The sequence below is a fragment of the Notolepis coatsorum genome (genome assembly GCF_963971535.1).
Source record: "Notolepis coatsorum genome assembly, chromosome: 8".
NCBI lineage: Eukaryota > Metazoa > Chordata > Actinopteri > Aulopiformes > Paralepididae > Notolepis > Notolepis coatsorum.
Genome location: NC_140172.1, coordinates 134,523,109 through 134,543,488, shown reverse-complemented (window position 1 = coordinate 134,543,488; position 20,380 = coordinate 134,523,109). Strand labels below are relative to the sequence as shown.

Sequence of the window (20,380 nt, the reverse complement as noted above, 5' to 3'; positions counted from 1 at the left end):
ATAAATCTCCATTATGCTTCAATTAATGTGTTTATTGTATAGCAATAAGGTTGGATGAATTCAGTAATTGTATAAAGATGTAAGCACTGTCTATCTGTAATAAAATGTTCAATCAATCAATCAATCAATCCCATAACACACGCTCACTTTAGATGGAATGCCTTGAAACAGCGCTGCTTCTACACACGGAGGCAACTTCTCTTCTTTTTTGTTTGGAACTACTTTTTCTGCGGATGGTTGTCAATAAATCTTCAATTAATATGTGTTTATTGTATAGCAATAAGGTTGGATGAATGCGCCAGTTGTATAAAAGCCATTACACCACGCGCAGTGTGGGTTATGATAATTAGACCTTGCCTAGGGGGGTCTAACGACCACCCCTAGGCATGGTCTAATTCACCCCTAGGCATGGTCTAATTATCATAACCCACTCCTGCGCGTGATTTAATGCTTAACCTGTTCCACCCGACGGGACCGGATCCGGTCCCAAAATGGCATCTGGTCATAAATCAATATTTTTCCTTATGCAAAAAATGTGCGATTTTAAAATCAAACGTATTCAAGTATTAACATCACTAATATGTCACAAAAGCATGTAGAATGTATATTATCATCAATATGTTAGTTTAACAATAGGTTTAAAGTGCCATTAGATAGTTTTAAGTTTTCGATTGCGAGACGGCAACCATTTTGGACATTTTGAACCATGGGAATTGTAGTTCTTTTGTGGCCATTTTGTGGAGGGCATCTATAGCTGCCGATCAGCGTTGGAATTTCTCCGAACTACACTTCCTGGCAGATTCTGTGGGGGTTCAAAGTTCAGCGTTCTGAATGAATTATATCAATAACTGTTATTATTCGGGATAATAAGCCACAAAAGGTAACGTTTTTGACAAATATTGAAACGCAGTTAGTTTCTCCTCCCTATTGTTAGCATGTAGCAACAATTAGATCTGAAATTAGTTTCAAAATGGTTGCACTGTGGTTAAAATAAAAAAGTACAGTACATTACAGTAGATATCATTATCTGTTCTTATGCATGCCTGGTGATACTAAATCCAAATTGAACTCTGGCATTTGAAAGATAATATATGTATATATAATATAAATGTGCGAATTGGCTATAATAAGGTAATTTATAAGCCTCCTATTCTATATTCTATAATAATATTTCAAATTGCATTGGTCCGGATGGGAGAATTCAGTAGTGTATCTACAGAACCTTCTGTTTAATCATCTTCCCTTTATTAATTTCCTTAGATTTTTTGTACACATGATCTCAAGAAGGTACTGAACGAGATCAGTGGCCGTTTTTTATGTTTGGTCATTATTAGCATGGTGTTATTCACTGTCAAAGATGCAAAGAAAAATCATAATTCATATTCTCCTTTGTTTCATCGCAATTTAAGCAAGCCTAGTAATAGACACAATATTTATGACACTGTGAATACATTCCCTGAGGTCCATAGATGTACCTAGATACCAAGAATATGCAAATGATGGTATAATTTATCTGTCAACAATTGATCTCGAACCCCGCCCTCTTTTCTCGATCCTCCAATCGCAACAGTCACTTCCTCGGACAAACAGTTGTGATTAGAGGATCAAGAAAGGAGGGTGGGGTTTGAGATAGGTCCATACGACAATTTCCTCCTAGGGATAGTAACATCTCTCTCATCTCAAAGTGTGTAGTATGAGCTTTCTACCTCTGGCTCTGCTCTCCTCCTGGTCAGCAGTGCTGGGTCTGCTGGACACCGACGAAGACTCGTTCAGCAGCATGAGCACTCTGGCCCCCAGGGAGCTCTCGCTGCTGCCGTCGCTCTGCGCCTCCTGCTCAGGATCCCTGGAGACGGGCAAGGAGGCGCTGCTCTCTGCCACACTGCCCGAGGTACCGCTAGCCGACTCCTCCGCGACCCCCGTCGCTTCTCTCGGACTGGGCTGGGGCGGCTGGGGTTTGTCAGCCGCCTGGGTGGGTTTGATGACCAGCTGCGGTGGGTGGGACAGGTGGTCCTCTGCGGCCCTGGGTTGGGCTGGCTGGGGGAGGGGGAGAGGCTGCGGCTGGTGGAGAGGCTGGTGGAGAGGCTGGGAGAGAGGCAGCGGCTGGTGGGACAGGCGGTCCTCCACGGCCCTGGGAGCTGTGAAGGTCTGGGCCGGCTGGGAGAGAGGCTGCAGCTGGTGGAGAGGCTGGTGGAGAGGCTGCAGCTGGTGGAGAGGCTGGGAGAGAGACTGGGGGAGAGGCTGCGGCTGGTGGAGAGGCTGCGGCTGGTGGAGAGGCTGCAGCTGGTGGAGAGGCTGGGAGAGAGACTGGGGGAGAGGCTGCAGCTGGTGGAGAGTCTGGGAGAGAGACTGGGGGAGAGGCTGCGGCTCCGGGCCACCGAGGCTGGAGGACACACCGCTGCTGTCCATGTCGGTGCTCGTCTGGCTCTGAAAGGAGTGGACAGAACACGGTTAGGCTCTATTACCACCCCTAGGTTACTCTGCCTCTGCAGTTGAATCTACAGAGCTTAAAAAGGCAGGAGGAAGTCAAATAAAGTTTTTAAGAGAGACCAGGCGAGGTGTCACTCAAAACAGCCCAAGTCTTCCTTTGAATTAAATGTGTCGTCCCAAGGTGCGACCTAGATGCAAAACCCTTGTCTGTATACAGCATACATGAGACTAGCCTTAAGTTAATGGTCGCCGTTTGACAACATTACAGATTCTACCTTTACATTTCTCATCATCACAGCAAAAAACAAATCCCTAAAACAATTATTTCAATGAAATATTACATTAACGGTGCTGTGAGCGATATTTATTTAGTTGAAATAGGTGTTAAATAGCTCTACATTCTGACAGCCATCAATCGCTGATATTATAGGGTTCGGTCAGTAACCTGGGTCTCCCAGTCCCTCCGGTCTGCAGTAAACAGGAAATACATCTTCTGGCATCCTGTTCCTACTTCGTCTATTCAGGAGAAAGAACCCTAGATATCTTTACTTATTTCAAGAATCTTAACACTATCAGTGCCGGCCTTGTTTTCCTTTTTACCCCCTTGAATGCCATCATCCACTTCAATGTTAGCGTTAAAAACGCATAATCTATGTTTTAAATTATGGCTAATGTGTCTAATCTGCCCGTCGCTTATCAATGACTTGTTTGCAGTCAACATTGTCAAAACGGATTGTTTTTTTTTAATCGGTTCATATCCTTTTTATAGCATTTCGAAAAGCTATCGTTCTCTCGAAAACTTCAGGAAAATAGAAAGATTCCCCCATAAACGGCATTTATTGGAATATTCTCGAATACACTAGACACGTTGTCATTTGTCGGCCTATTTATGAATCGTTTTCAAATAAACGCTATAGTATATGTGTACTTATGCACGCTATAGAAGCGGGCTGAAAAATCTATTCTCTCATTTCCTCAACATCACACACACACACACACACGGCACATGCTGATATCTCAGTGAATACAGCTCTGATTATCCTAAAACTGGTAACATAGACTCCTTACCTTAGATCAGATGTTCTCCAAAAAGATTATTCCAATTCCTGATCGCCATTCCAAATATCGATCGCGTTTATTGATTGATTATTGGCTGCTGTAAATATATATTCCACGCTGCTTTCCAACTTGTGATCACTTCCCTCTACATCAGACAGCTCGCCAGCATAATGAAGCCAGTTGGCTCCCCCCACAGGGATCCAGCAGTATAATCGAATGGGCTGCAGTTACACAGGGATAGACGATAGGGGGCGGTATTTTCCCATCTTTAGAGCAGGGCGATAGACCACCAGCCCTGATTCCAAACTCTAACCTTAAAGGGGAACTCCAACATTTTGGGAAATTAGCTTATTTAACATCTTCCCTGGAGTTAGACAAGAAGATACATACCTTTTTTGTCTCTGTGCGTGCATTTAGCTTTGGGAATAGACGCTCCGTTAGCATAGCTTAGCTTCATCACTGGAAGTGAGGCAGATCCGTAGCCTTACAGTGCCTTACAGTGTATTGTAAGGTCTGACATTGACCAAATTTGATATGCATGACCTTGGTGGGCTCTAGGTCAACTCCTGAAAAGGGGGTCAATGTCAGACCTTGCAATCAAAAGTTAGGGGGCGCACTGAAATTATGGCAAAGCCCCCCTAACTTTTCTAACGACCACCCCTAGGCATGGTTTAATTCTCACAACCCACTGCTGCGCGTGATGTAATGCTTTAATAAACGAGTACCGGTAATCGCGATCGCCGATGGAAGAAGACGTGTCCGGCCCATGGGGACATTAACGTGTGTTGTCGGGCCTTACAAATAAATTTGATTTGATTTGATTTGTAACGGGTACGACTACCCCCCCCCCCCCCCCCACTCCCCCTTGATGATTTTGTGAAGGCACATTATGTACATGACATATACCTTTGATTTGGGAGTATTTGGGTCTTCAGGCGATCAACCAGAACGATTTGGGCTTATTGCATATGAATGAATGAATGATTTTATTTCTGTCTTTTTTTTTTACAAAGCATAGTAGTAGAACTTCCAAAAAAACTAAAAATGAAATGACCGAAAAGGTGTAGGCTGAAGCCAAGGCTTAGTTTAGTTTAGTTTATTTATTTAGCACATTATTTAAAAAAAAAAAAACAGTGCTAGGAGGGAACGAAGCCCAAAGGGCTTGTACAAAGTTCCACTCCCATCATTGTCCATAAACAATATGGACGAATTACATGTAAACATGGACTACAAAATAAACTACAAAACAGGATCAGAGACATAAGGCAGACACTAATGCAAAAACATGGAACATTTACACGAGTCAGTAACCAGAACAATTTTTATTTATTTTTTTGTACAAGAGGGCAAAGACAGAGGAGAATAGCATATTAACGGTATATAATGAGTAAAAGGAAACAAGCAGTCATACTAACAGAAGATGTAACACTGATGACACAGGAGTAACTTTTATATTTATTTTTATTATTATCTTTTTCCCCCTCCTTCTTTTTCCGATTTTTCTCCCATCCCACTGTTAGTCGTTATGCCAATTCCCAACCCCCTTCCTGGTTGTTGCGCACTTTCCCCTACTGTTGGTCCGAGAGGTCGGAGACTGTCACATGCTTTCCTCCGACGCATGTGCAGCCAGCCGGCAGCCAGCCTGGCCGCGCAGATTCTCACTGGGAGATTGTAACGTGTGGGAGGCCGCACTACCTCTCACCAGATCCTACCTTCGCTGAGCAGGCGCCCCGACCAAACTGTAGGGGTCGCTGTCCACAACGCCCAAGACCCACCCACGTCTCCCCTCCCCCTAACTCAGCCAAACGAGTTAGTATAGCGATCAGCTCAAGCCAAGGCAATGCCGACTCTCCGGGAGTCGAGACCGCAGCCTCTTGCATTGGTGACTAGCACAATCTCCGCTACGCCACCTGACCGCTCTGACACAGGAGTAACTTAATGTGACAGTGATTTATGATGAAATTAAATTAGATTTTAATTGTTTTTTGAATATGGATAAGGAGGTTGTTGACCTCAATGATGAATTTAGAGTGTTCCAGAGTTTAGGGCCTCTAAAGCTAAGCCGAGGCTTATAATTTCCTACCCTTTTTACATTACATTACACTATCTACATTACATTACACTATTTACACAAAGAAATAAAATACAAAAAATAAACATGATAAAGGGGCGGCTAGGTGGTGCAGTGGGCAAGGCACTCACCACCAATGCAGGAGACGCTGGGTTTGAGCCCAGCTCTCCACATTGTTTTCAGTTTGGCTGGTCGTCCGTACTAATACAATTGGCAGTATTAGGGAGAGGGAAAACTGAGGGGTGGGGATCGGACGTTGTGGACAGCGACTCCTACAGGTCGGTTGGTGCGCCTGCGCAGTAGAATCAAGAAGCGATGGGGGCGGCGCCCCTCCAAAGCGCAGACCCCTGACGCTGAAAGATCGCGCCGTGCAGGTGAAAAGATGCGACGGCTGCTACCTCGAGTATCGGAGGGGACTCGTGCTATGTATGGCTTCGTCCACATTGCAGCCTGCTTGTGGGAGGCAAGAAACAGCGTTCGAGACAGGGGAGGGTTGAATTGGACGATACGAAATTGGGATGGGAGAAAAATAGAAAATGGGAGAAAAAGTGGATAAAAAAAAGAAAAAACATAATTCAGTATCATTTAGTAAAGGTTACAAACGTTTCATCGTTTTTTTTTAAAGGTTTATTTTTTTGGCGTTTTATCGCTTTATTTCTACTGGGCAGTCCAGTAGATAGAGATAGAGGAGGAATGGGATACAGAGTGGGGGGAAGACATTCGGCAAATAACGACGGGTTCGGGAATCGAACCCGGGTCGGCCGTGTCGCGGCTGAGCGCGCTATGTGGTTCGCCACTGGGGCGCCACGTTTCATAGTTTTATGTACAAAACGTACACATTTATCTATGTTTTATTTATTTTTTAAATACTTTTTCTTTTTTTTTATATATATATATATATATATATATATATATATATATATATATATATATATATATGTTTTTCTTTTTCTTTTTCCCTTTGTCACTATTTGAACACAGCTATGTTATAGATGAAATATAACTAGGATAATAATGAGGTTTTATATTTATGTATCACCTTATATTTGAATAATTTCTTAAAAGTATGTAGCGAACTACACATTTATACTTCTTTGTCAAAGCTATTCCATAATTTTGCCCCTTTAACAGATATACCGTAAATCATCTAAGAGTGGCGGGTACTCAAATAGAGGACGGGCCTCTTATAATGGCCGGGGGTTTGATACATGCAGACAAATACAGGCTGGCTTCCAATACAAGGTCGCAAAAAAAAGTTTTATTAAATGTTTCGTGCCGTGATATAGAATGAGATAAACTCTTGCCAATGCAAATTAAGTGCTGCCTCTCTCTACACTGACTACATTAATGTTTCCCTCGCGTTAGCTAACGTTGTCATAGCTAGATCTGTGGTGTCGGCTGGATGACGTTGGCTTTGTTTGCAAACGTTGGTTAACGTTCGCTATCTATATGGCGTTGGCAGGCGGGGCTGGCGTTGTCCAGTTGACATTACAGATCATGATGGCTATGATAGCGTTAGCTAAAGCTACTGCATGTTATCAATGCAACTCGATTCAACTGAGGTAGAGTCGAGAAGGTACCACACGCTAAATCGTCCCTGGACCCCGCAACCTAACTTCAGTGTGTGAATTACGTTAATCCACCAGTTTCACCCTGACAAAGCAAATACTCATGTGATCTGTATATGTTTATGTCTAAATCAAATCAATCAATCAATCACAATTATAATAGGCCAGTTTGTGAAATTAAGGCCTGCCTCTAGTCTTATATAAGCCTCTCTCTAATAAAGGCCTGGTGCTCTTTGCAGCGGAGGTAAATACAAGACCCGTCCAATATTAGAGGATTTACGGTACATCGACTTTTTATATTTGTCCTTGCCTTTGCGATATTGAATACACAAGTTCCCCTAAGTCTATATCGGCTCTCTCTAGTCTGGAACAACTCCTGAATGCCACTTGGAAGTGAGTGCTTATGTGCTTTGTACATTATTATTGCAGTGCTAAGATTGACAAGATCTTCCCATTTTAAGGCATTTGATTTAATAAAGAGTGCGTTTTTCGGTTCATAGTAATCAGCTTGATTCACAATTCTTATGGCTTTCTTCTGCATTATGAAAATTTGGTTAGTGTTTGTTATATATGTATTCCCCCATACCTCCACACAGTAGGTTATGTATGGAACTATGAGCGAACAGTACAACAAATAGAGTGAGTTCTTGTTTAAGATATATTTCATTTTATATAATATTTAGGGATGTCCGATATTATCGGCCGACCGATATTATCGGCAGTAAAATGTGATATCGGAAAATATCGGTATCGGTAAAAAAAAAAAAAAAAAAAAAAAAAAAATTTACATTTATTTAACCTTTATTTACCCAGGCAAGGAAGTAAGAACCAATTCTTATTTTATTTATTGTCAAAAGTATGCATGTTGGTTTAATTCAACAACAAGAGATATGTAATGTTAATTTTTACTTTTTTAATTATCATATTTTGCACAGATAATGCTTACATTTAGAAAGCCTTTTGAATGCATCCAGTGAAATTATTAGTTACCTGAAATTATTCCGTTTTTTTGGGGAGAAACCCTGCATATATCGGTATCGGTTGATATCGGTATCGGTATCGGTATCGAAATTAAGAGTTGGACAATATCGGAATATCGGTATCGGTAAAAAAGCCAATATCGAGCATCCCTAATAATATTGCAATGGTTTTGGATACTTTTCTTTTTTTAGTCTAGTAGGCGCCGAGGTGAGTGGCAGCCTTTCATAGCAGCTCCCACCCCCCTATACTTCTTATCCCGTTTTACTACTTTTTACTTATTTCTTTTTGTGATTCTACTTACATTAATAGGTGTCTAAGTGACTGTGCGTTGCTTTACACCAAGTTAAGGCAATTGTTAACAACTTCTGTGAAGTTAGCCGAGTTAGGCAAGTTTGGTCGAGCACAGCTGAACAATGGACAACAACGACAACAACACTGGCGGGCTGGTGTACTCTCGGGAGGCTTTCGAGGCAGAGTTGTAGCGCCACAGAGGAATCTACCAGCCAACATAAGGATACGCAGACGGGGGAATCAAGCTGGCACGATCGTGAGGGACAGGGGAAAGGATAGCAGGAGATTCAAGCCTTACCTGCCCTCTGTCGTTATGGGGAACGTGCGATCGCTGGCCAACAAGACGGACGAGGTCTCAGCCCTGATGAACAGCCAGCGCGAGTACAAGGAGGCAAGCCTACTGTGCTTTACAAAATCCTGGCTGAACGATAACATCCTGGACAGTGTAATCGAACAAGAGGGCTTCACGGTGGTGCGCGCCGACAGGACTAAACAGAGCGGCAAGAGGAGAGGCAGAGGGCTTGTTGTCTTTGTTAACTCCAAATGGTGCCACCCTGGGCACATCACCATTAAGGAACGCATCTGTTCCCCCGACATTGAACTATTGGCACCGAGTCTGCGGCCATACTATTTACCGTGAGAAATAACACATGTTCTGGCTCTGACTGTTTACATCCCACCGAGTGCGGTGGCGGCGCAGGCGAGTGACGTCATACACTCCACAGTCGCGGGGCTCCAGACAAAACACCTGGATGCATTTCTTTTTATCAATGGGGACTTCAACCATGTCAGACTGAACAAGACCCTGACAAACTTCACCCAGTATGTCACCTGCAAGACCAGGGGGCCTGTAGCTGTTCCGCAACCGTTCCTACTTCCGGGGTAGGCCTGATTGGCCCCGACAGGCACGTGACCCGCCGCGGCCACGCCCCGCGGCAGCCCCAGGAGCAAGCACGCTACTGCTGGAGTTCGCTTCGCCTTTCACATCGCTGCCGTTGGCGAAAGCAGGATGAGAGCAGGATGAGAGGCGAGAGCGTAGATTTAGCTGTGTATCATTTAATCATTTAACATTTGAAAGGCATACATTGTTGTCATACAGAAGTACAGAATACTTTTATTCAGAATATATATATACTTTTATTCAGAATATAAAGGCGAAGCGAACTCCAGCAGTAGCGCGCTTGCTCCAGCAGTCGCCCCGCGGCAGCCCCAGGAGCAAGCGCGCTACTGCTGGAGTTCGCTTCGCCTTTCACATCGCTGCCGTTGGCGAAAGCAGACAAATGAATGACTAATTCGGTCAGAAATAACGTAACTAATAACGTTAGTAAGCACTGCTTATATGCTTATTATGTCTGCGGGGTACAGTAAACGTTTCTCCCGGGAACATTCTGAAGAGCACACCACTGTATGTTGGAGAACCAGCGGGCTGTATGTGCCAGAACCAGCGGTCATATTATGTCTGCGGGGTACAGTAAACGTTTCTCCCGGTACATTCTGAAGAGCACACCGCTGTATGTTGGAGAACCAGCGGGCTGTATGTGCCAGAACCAGCGGTCTTATTATGTCTGCGGGGTACAGTAAACGTTTCTCCCGGTACATTCTGAAGAGCACACCGCTGTATGTTGGAGAACCAGCGGTCTTCCTCACTCGAGTGAGACTAAAGCCGTGCACTGCACAGTCTCTAACAGTGTAACAGTAAGAAGCATTTTGGATAAAAGTATTCTGTACTTCTGTATGACAACAATGTATGCCTTTCAAATGTTAAATGATTAAATGATACACAGCGAAATCTACGCTCTCGCCTCTCATCCTGCTCTCATCCTGCTTTCGCCAACGGCAGCGATGTGAAAGGCGAAGCGAACTCCAGCAGTAGCGCGCTTGCTCCTGGGGCTGCCGCGGGGCGTGGCCGCAGCGGGTCACGTGCCTGTCGGGGCCAATCAGGCCTACCCCGGAAGTAGGAACGGTTGCGGAACAGCTACAGGCGACCAGGGGAGACAAAACACTGGACCTCCTGTATGCTAACGTGAAGGAGGCTTTCAGTGCGACTTCCCTGCCCCCCCTTGGCCAGTCAGACCACAACCTAGTGAGGCTTGTATCTACATACAGGCCTCTCATTAAGAGACAGCCACCGACCACCATGTCTGTCCCACAGTGGTCTGACGACGTCGAGGAGGAGCTACGGGAGTGTTTCAGGTCGACAGACTGGGACATGTTTGAGAGGGTCCATGGAGATGACATTGATGGACTATCCCACTGCATCACAGACTACATCAGGTTCTGTGAGGAGAGCATCGTACCCACAAAGAAGGTACGCTGCTTTTCAAACAATAAACCCTGGATTAGCAAGGACATTAAACACCTGCTAAACAGGAAAAAGAGGGCCTTCATGGCAAGGGACACTGAGCAGGCCAGGGCTGTCCAAAGGGAGCTCAAAAAAGAGCTACGGGCAGCCAAGGACAGCTACAAGGACAGGCTGGAGGGCAGACTACAGGCCAACAACACCAGGGAGGTGTGGGCGGGTGTCCGGAAGATTACTGGGTTCAAACAGCAGGGCACAGCTGTTGAGGGCCCCCAAGAGCGTGCAAACGAGTTCAACACGTTCTTCAACCGATTCGACCAGAGTGGCCTCCCCACACCCCTCCCCCCACCCATCGACACCAGCACCAGTTCACACCTACCAAGCACCCCCCCACCCACCCACACCCATCAGCACCGGCACCCCACCCCCAACAGCAGCAGCAGACTGCCCACCACCCCCAACCCTGACCATCACTAACAGCCAGGTCAGTAGGCAGCTCTCCAGGATTAGTGTGAATAAGGCCAGAGGACCGGACAACACCAATCCCAGGGTGCTCAAAGCATGTGCGGAGCAGCTGGCAGCACCGCTCCAACATCTTTTCAACCGCTCCCTGAGGCTGGAGAGGGTGCTCCAGCTCTGGAAGACCTCCTGCATTGTCCCGGTGCCCAAGAAGGGACGACCCAGCACCCTCAACGACTACAGGCCAGTCGCTCTGACGTCACACGTCATGAAGACGTTTGAGAGACTGGTCCTGCAACACCTCAAGCCCCTGGTGCGTGACTCACTCGACCCCCTGCAGTTTGCATACCAGGCAAACATCGGGGTGGAGGACGCCATCATCTACATGCTCCACAGAGCATACACGCACCTGGAGAAGCCGCGCAGCTCAGTGAGAATTATGTTCTTTGATTTCTCCAGCGCCTTCAACACCATCCAGCCGTCACTGCTAGCGGAGAAGCTCTCTGCGATGCAGCTGGAGCACGGCTTGGTGGCCTGGATCAAGGACTACCTCACTGAGAGACCGCAGAGAGACGTACTGGTGAGCAACACCGGCGCCCCCCAAGGAACTGTGCTGTCACCCTTCCTCTTCACCCTCTATACCTCAGACTTCTGCCGCAACTCAAGCGGGTGCCACCTGCAGAAGTTCTCAGACGACTCCTCCATCGTAAGCTACATCACCGACGATGATGAGGAGGAGTACAGAGCCCTGGTGGAGAGCTTTGTGGGGTGGAGCGACAGCAACCACCTCCAACTCAACACCAGTAAGACCAAGGAGCTGGTGGTGGACTTCCGGAGTGGCAAGAAGAGGCCCCCCCCCCCCCCGATTCCCATCACCATCCGAGGGGTGGAGGTGGAGGTGGTGGACTCATATAAGTTCCTTGGGGTACACCTGAACAATAAACTGGACTGGTCGGATAACAGAGGCCCTCTACAGGAAGGGACAGAGCAGGCTGTTCTTCCTGAGGAGACTCAGGTCCTTCAACGTGTGCAATAGACTGCTGCAGTCATTTTACCAGTCTGTAGTGGCCAGCGTCCTCTTCTATGCTGTGGCATGCTGGGGAGGCTACATCAACTCAAGGGACACCAACAAGCTCAACAAGCTGGTGAGGAAGGCTAGCTCCGTGGTGGGAGTCGAGCTACCTAGACTAGAGGTGATGGCAAAGAGGGGGATGAGAAGGAAGCTGGCTGCCATCATGGAGAACCCCTACCACCCCCTCTACGACGAGCTAGTCAAGATGAGAAGCTCGTTCAGCCACAGACTCATACCCCCCCGACACTCAACTAACCGCCTCGGACAGTCCTTCATACCAGCGGCCATCAGGCTCCACAACAGTGGGCAGCGACTAGCGGCCTCCAGGCTCCACAACAGGGGGCAGCGACTGCTGCCAGACATTGACCTGGGACTAATAGGAACCCAAGGAGGACAATAACACTACCTTAGGCATACTGCACCTTATGTGGATACTGTGAATAATGTATATTTCAGTGGATACTGTGATACTGTGAATAATGTATATTTCAGTAGATAGTAAATTATAACACTACCGTATGCATACTGCACCTTATGTGACACTGTGAATACTGTGAATATATTTTTCAGCTAGTTAGATAGTAAATTATATTGACCTATTTGTTTACACTGCTTGTGTTGTTTTTACTACCTGTACCCCCCCCCCCCCTTCCCCCATGCTGCTATGATGCCTGAATTTCCCCAAGGGGATCAATAAAGGAATATCTTATCTTATCTTATGTGATTTCCAGGTTAATTTATCATCAATTGTCACTCCCAAAAATTTATTTTCATACACACGTTCAATTTCAACATCATCAATCATTAGTTTCACGCGTCATATCTCGCAATCTATGGAAAAAGACTGGATTATTTTGGAAAGGGGCGATGTTTAGCGTGTAGTGTAGAAATGAACTGATGTCAGTAATGGACTATGAACAATGCCTGTAAAATTAGCCATACTATTGTCTCCATAGCTAAAATACAGAACACACAATGGGTCTGCAATAGGGTTGGGCGATTCTTGCTCAAATGTGAATCACGATTTTTCTCTCTAAAAATTGAGATCACGATTCTCTCACACGATTCTTATTTTTTCAATAAAATCATTTATTGCACTCTTTCTTAAACAGACAATATAACATATCAAAGTGCTTGACTTAAACATAACATATATAAAAGTGCTTGACTTAAACTTAAGTCTCTTGTAACATACAAAATAACTCAAGTCAGAATCGTCATCATTTAAAAAAAGTTAAAAAAAAATTGTATTAAAAAAATCATCATAATTTAGAAATGAGATTGCATAGGTCTATGAATCGAGATCGAGATTTTATTTCGATTAATTGCCCTAGTCTACAAACTAGTCTACAAACATCGCTAAAATGGTCAATAATGCTGGCGCCAGCCAGTACAGATGGGGAAAGTCGTGGCAGTAAAAGAGTTAACTATGCAACACAAGAGAAAACGCCTGATACGTGAATTGTAATGATGACGTGTTTGGTGAGTTTCTTGAGTACGGTACCTTGAAGAGCAGCTCCCTCTTGATCTCCTCGATCCTCTTTCTGTCTTCAAGATCCAACTCCAGAGGCTCACACTGCCGCCCCGACACCTTCAGCTTGATCCACTCTGCAGGTTCAACATAGGGTTACACTGAGCTCTATTTTCAATTATACAACGGCATGCAAATGTCTCGATTCTGATTGGCTGAAACAATCAACTTAGACGTGGTTATTTATCATAACCCACGCTCGTGATCCCAGAACCCGCCCACAACCAAATTACAGTCACTCCGCCAGTTCGACTTTTTAGGAAAAACCAAGATGGCGGACAATAATCTTTATGAATGGATGTGTTGAAAGCGTCATAACGACTAATTCAAAAACGATTCTGTCACGTGGAATGTGTTAGTTTCTTACACAATGTTGGATTATGTAATTGGTGGGTCATGAAGTCATTGTGGAACAAAATAAAAATTGCGCGAAGTCTGTTAGATGCCATTCGTCAAAAGGACACTAATTTCACTGTTAACACATTAACTGCCACAGAGTTTGCCCGTCTCATGCACTCTCTGCCACCACTCTAAACCTATGGAGATGTTCACCTTCTTTGCAGGGTTATAACTTTTTTAATTGTATTGCTAAATTGACATTACTATGGCCCATTCAACATCGATTATCTATCGTTCAGGATGTAGGAACGTTATACTTTTTCATTCATAGGAAAATACCGTCTAGAATATAAATATGTTTTTATCGTTTTCTGCAGTAATTCCTAGAACGCGAGTTATAGGCATAAACGCATATATAGATTATCAACTGCCGTTTGTTGCCTATTCAAAATATAAATCGCGGGAAGTGTGGTGTTAGATGGCATTCGTTGTAAAATCTCCCTCTCCTTCAAAAGGACAGTAATTTCACTGGATGTCCCGCACAAGTTAGTGTGTAAACACAAGTTGGTAAAAATGTCCGATTTCATTGCAAATTTTGATCTATTTGGTGGACTGACATTCCCATTGGATGCACAGCAGGAGAAGCCGGATAAAGAAAAAAGACATGGTGACATTGACGAGAACGAACTTATGAACCTTGAAGCGCATTGCAGAAGGTGCAGAAGGTTCTGATAATTCTGTTCCAGCTAAGAGGCAAAATAACGACCCAGATACTCTTTTCACAAACTGCACTATAACCGGGAATGTTACCATCAATGTAAATAAACCATAATCACCCTACAAAAACAGTACTGTATTTGTAAATCTGGTATGTCATAAATGTCTAGATCAGGGGTCAGCAACCTTTTTGACATGAAGTACCTGTTTGAAATATAGTTGTAACTAGTGTGCCATATCAACAATATTCCATGCATCGTATTTTCTCATAATCAAGTATTTTTAATGATAATTTTTACATTATTACATCATTATTGTTATTGTTATTATTAACAATATTATTATGATGGTTGTATCAACCCTAAATCTGAGTTGGGGCGGGGGTGCAATGCAGACAAACAGTTTTGCTTTACTGAGCTTCGTTATCTGGGGGCTGTAGTTTGTCACTTTAAGCTGCACACCGGAGCATCTTTTAATCCAGCTGTTTGCTGTTCTCTGATATTTTCTGACATTTCGTTGATGCGTCGCTCGACACTTCAAGCTGACATGGGGATATCTTTTATCCTTGATTTGATTGTCTCTTTGTTTGGCAAGCCTTCAAACAAAACATCTGAGCTACAGAGAAAAACCTCCTTGATATACTCGACTTACAAAAAAGAACCTGTGGGAGGATTTCAACAAGATAAATGCGACAACAGTGCAAAATATTTCACTAAAATATTTCAAGGCAAAAAATAAATAAAAAATAAAGTATAAAAGAAAATTAAAGAATTTATACTGCCCCCTGTGCCAATGAAAATGTCCCTGCGTGCCTATGCGGGCACGCGTGCCTAGGGTTGCCTACCCCTGGTCTAGATGTAGCAGTACTGTCTATCTGTATGTCATGTATGTCATATATGTTATGATGAATTGAAAATGGGGGACCCTGATGTAAACAAGACGAAAGTCTTTCTCTGGTCTGCATCCCCTTAACACTTTGCCGCCCGACCACGTATAAATACGGGTTTTGAATCCATGTGTTGTGGACAGAATCACGTATAAAGCCGTGACAAGTTGTTATTGCTTTTATTCCATTTTAATAACCGGGTCAAGGTTGCGGATCGGCACTGCATATATTCCCTAGTCTGTGAAATCGAGAACGTGCAATACCGGCCAGATCCTCTTAGGGGCGCCATCGCTCCACTGCAGTATGCCCTGTGGGCGAATGGAAAACTTAATTTTTTCCCTTTCAATGGAGTATTTTAGTACTCGGATCCTGGATCTGCAGCATGTACCGTGGATTACGTTTCGAATCGCAGATTTCACCATGGAATAAGGGGATTTATCATCAGCCAATGGACATATCGATCTACCAGATGCCGATCGATAACGGGGAAATGCTCGGGGGTATCCCACCGGCTTATGGTAAGCTCTTTTTCACATAAATTACAGCCGGATCAGAGCTTGCTATGATACGCAACCAGCCGATCGGCGTATGTGGCTAGTTACACGGACACGGTTATTGGTAATCAATAATACTAAACGACGTCCCCCGCCCCCCCCCCCCCCCCTTTGATGCATACATGCTTTGGGACAGTACCGATGATATGCAGTTTGAGTTATTTCTTTAGCATATGTAAAACGGAAATGCCGTTGAATATAACGTTAGCAGCTATTAGCCCTATAACTAGCTTTCCAGAAAATATACGAGACAAAACCCACTATAATGCTCATATTCACGGCGCTATAAAATGACAACCTATTGATGCATTTATTTTTCTTTAAGCGATTTTGAAGGGACGGTTTATGAACTCAATTGACAATGAGAATGGACAGATAGCAATACTATAAAGTATAGATTTAGCTGTACAAAAAGACACCGGTCTGTTGACAAAAGCTGGTCCTCAACCACTATATTAGACGCATCCCAGCGGTCACCAATGTGTTAACAATTGTGTGTATTGAGCTGTACTGTGTATTGTACCCATTCTGCAATCTGGTAATACAATTTTCAATCAATCAATCAATCATTCCAATAACAACCGCTAACTTCATAATTCATCTGTATCGCAACCGAATCATGGATTTCGTAGAGGCAGGTAGCATTATGTCGGGAAAAATGAAATGAATTAAAGAAGTTTAGCCTATTAAATTGTTTTAAAAGCCTATAGCCCATGACGTATTTTAATGCGACTAGAAACTTTTTTTTTTCTTATCTACTTTTTCTGCGGATGGTTGTGAATAAATCTCCATTATGCTTCAATTAATGTGTGTTTATTGTATAGCAATAAGGTTGGATGAATTCAGCAATTGTATAAAGATGTAAGCACTGTCTATCTGTAATAAAATGTTGCAAACTTACAGGGGGGAAAACATAAATGTATGGTCTATCCATAGAACAATACAAAAATTCAACCCATCTGTGAAAGAATTATGGTATAATTTATCTGTCAACAATTGATCTCGAACCCGCCCTCTTTTCTCGATCCTCCAATCGCAACAGTCACTTCCTCGGACAAACAGTTGTGATTAGAGGATCAAGAAAGGAGGGTGGGGTTTGAGATAGGTCCATACCACAATTTCCTCCTAGGGATAGTAACATCTCTCATCTCACAGTGTGTAGTATGAGCTTTCTACCTCTGGCTCTGCTCTCCTCCTGGTCAGCAGTGCTGGGTCTGCTGGACGCGGACGAAGACTCGTTCAGCAGCATGAGCACTCTGGCCTCCAGGGATCTCTCGTTGCTGCCGTCGTTCTGCGCCTCCTGCTCAGGATCCCTGGAGACGGGCAAGGAGGCGCTGCTCTCTGCCACACTGCCCGAGGTACCGCTAGCCGGCTCCTCCGCGACCCCCGTCGCTTCTCTCGGACTGGGCTGGGCCGGCTGGGGTTTGTCCGCCGCCTGGGTGGGTTTGATGACCGGCGGCTGCGGCGGGTGGGACAGGTGGTCCTCTGCGGCCCTGGGTTGGGCTGGCTGGGGGAGGGGGAGAGGCTGCGGCTGGTGGAGAGGCTGGTGGAGAGACTGGGGGAGAGGCTGGGAGAGAGGCAGCGGCTGGTGGGACAGGCGGTCCTCCACGGCCCTGGGAGCTGTGAAGGTCTGGGCCGGCTGGGAGAGAGGCTGCAGCTGGTGGAGAGGCTGGTGGAGAGGCTGCAGCTGGTGGAGAGGCTGGTGGAGAGGCTGCAGCTGGTGGAGAGGCTGGTGGAGAGGCTGCAGCTGGTGGAGAGGCTGCAGCTGGTGGAGAGGCTGGTGGAGAGGCTGCAGCTGGTGGAGAGGCTGGGAGAGAGACTGGGGGAGAGGCTGCGGCTCCGGGTCACCGAGGCTGGAGGACACACCGCTGCTGTCCATGTCGGTGCTCGTCTGGCTCTGAAAGGAGTGGACAGAACACGGTTAGGCTCTATTACCACCCCTAGGTTACTCTGCCTCTGCAGTTGAATCTACAGAGCTTAAAAAGGCAGGAGGAAGTCAAATAAAGTTTTTAAGAGAGACCAGGCGAGGTGTCACTCAAAACAGCCCAAGTCTTCCTTTGAATTAAATGTGTCGTCCCAAGGTGCGACCTAGATGCAAAACCCTTGTCTGTATACAGCATACATGAGACTAGCCTCAAGTTAATGGTCGCCGTTTGACGACATTACAGATTCTACCTTTACATTTCTCATCATCACAGCAAAAAACAAATCCCTAAAACAATTATTTCAATGAAATATTACATTAACGGTGCTGTGAGTAGGGATGGGTACCTTTCACATTTGAACCGATACCGGTACCTGTGAATCGATACCGGTACCCAACGGTACCTTTTTTCGGTACTTTAGTCTGAAGAAATTTAATTTACCTACCTCAGTCGTAAAAAAAATAAAATCCAAACTTCAAATAACTACAATTTCGACAGTTTTCGGCTTGTCATTGCTCCGACTGCTTTGTTGTTGAATCAAGTCAAATCCTAGGTAAGCATATATTGTGCGTGTGAACGTTGACATGAAAAGAAAAAAGTAAAAAAAAAAATGTATAAAATTTTTTTTTTTTTTCGGTTTCTCACTTGATTCGATACTCGGTAGTACCGACGTGTTTCGGTTCGGTACCTCAAAAGTACCGAATTCGGTACCCATCCCTAGCTGTGAGCGATATTTATTTAGTTGAAATAGGTGTTAAATAGCTCTACATTCTGACAGCCATCAATCGCTGATATTATAGGGTTCGGTCAGTAACCTGGGTCTCCCAGTCCCTCCGGTCTGCAGTAAACAGGAAATACATCTTCTGGCATCCTGTTCCTACTTCGTCTATTCAGGAGAAAGAACCCTAGATATCTTTACTTATTTCAAGAATCTTAACACTATCAGTGCCGGCCTTGTTTTCCTTTTTACCCCCTTGAATGCCATCATCCACTTCAATGTTAGCGTTAAAAACGCATAATCTATGTTTTAAATTATGGCTAATGTGTCTAATCTGCCCGTCGCTTATCAATGACTTGTTTGCAGTCAACATTGTCAAAACGGATTGTTTTTTTTTTTAATCGGTTCATATCCTTTTTATAGCATTTCGAAAAGCTATCGTTCTCTCGAAAACTTCAGGAAAATAGAAAGATTCCCCCATAAACGGCATTTATTGGAATATTCTCGAATACACTAGACACGTTGTCATTTGTCGGCCTATTTATGAATCGTTTTCAAATAAACGCTATAGTATATGTGTACTTATGCACGCTATAGAAGCGGGCTGAAAAATCTATTCTCTCATTTCCTCAACATCACACACACACGGCACATGCTGATATCTCAGTGAATACAGCTCTGATTATCCTAAAACTGGTAACATAGACTCCTTACCTTAGATCAGATGTTCTCCAAAAAGATTATTCCAATTCCTGATCGCCATTCCAAATATCGATCGCGTTTATTGATTGATTATTGGCTGCTGTAAATATATATTCCACGCTGCTTTCCAACTTGTGATCACTTCCCTCTACATCAGACAGCTCGCCAGCATAATGAAGCCAGTTGGCTCCCCCCACAGGGATCCAGCAGTATAATCGAATGGGCTGCAGTTACACAGGGATAGACGATAGGGGGCGGTATTTTCCCATCTTTAGAGCAGGGCGATAGACCACCAGCCCTGATTCCAAACTCTAACCTTAACCAACTTCGAAAGAGGGCCTAAACTTAACCAGTTGGAAACAAGGTGCTGCCACTGCATGTTAGGCAGGCCCCCACTCTGCAGGTGTTTAAATCACGCCTCAAAACACATTTATTTGCTCTGGCTTTTGTTTTTTAAACAGTTTCTGAGAGACTGGCCTTTTTTATGTGACACATTGTACTGCTTTTATTGTGTGCTTTTATTCAATTTTTTATGTTTTATCTTTTATCTTATCTTACAGCACTTTGGTCAACTTTGTTGTTTTAAATGTGCTTTATAAATAAAGTGGATTGGATTGAAGGCGGACAGTATTAAAATTAGCAATCAATCAATCAATCAATTCAATAATCCACGCACACTTAAAACAGCACACCTCCCAGCTGCTTCTATAGAAAGAAAAAAAAACTCTTATAGGGAAAAGAACCCCCCCCCCCCCCCCGCTATATAGGGCAAAGAAAACTT

At 44.5% G+C, this 20,380-nt stretch overlaps 1 protein-coding gene across 1 annotated transcript in view; it reads right to left on the bottom strand.

The window, feature by feature from the left end:
• Positions 1-20,380, bottom strand: part of alms1 (ALMS1 centrosome and basal body associated protein) — a gene marked incomplete at its 5' end in the record, with an annotated part of 92,315 nt that overhangs the window by 33,934 nt on the left and 38,001 nt on the right. Inside the window, 3 exons of the mRNA XM_084320550.1 lie at positions 1,707-2,424; positions 13,732-13,835; positions 17,431-18,151. Coding sequence (XP_084176676.1) covers positions 1,707-2,424; positions 13,732-13,835; positions 17,431-18,151 — 1,543 coding nt within the window. The remainder of the gene's footprint in view (positions 1-1,706; positions 2,425-13,731; positions 13,836-17,430; positions 18,152-20,380) is intronic.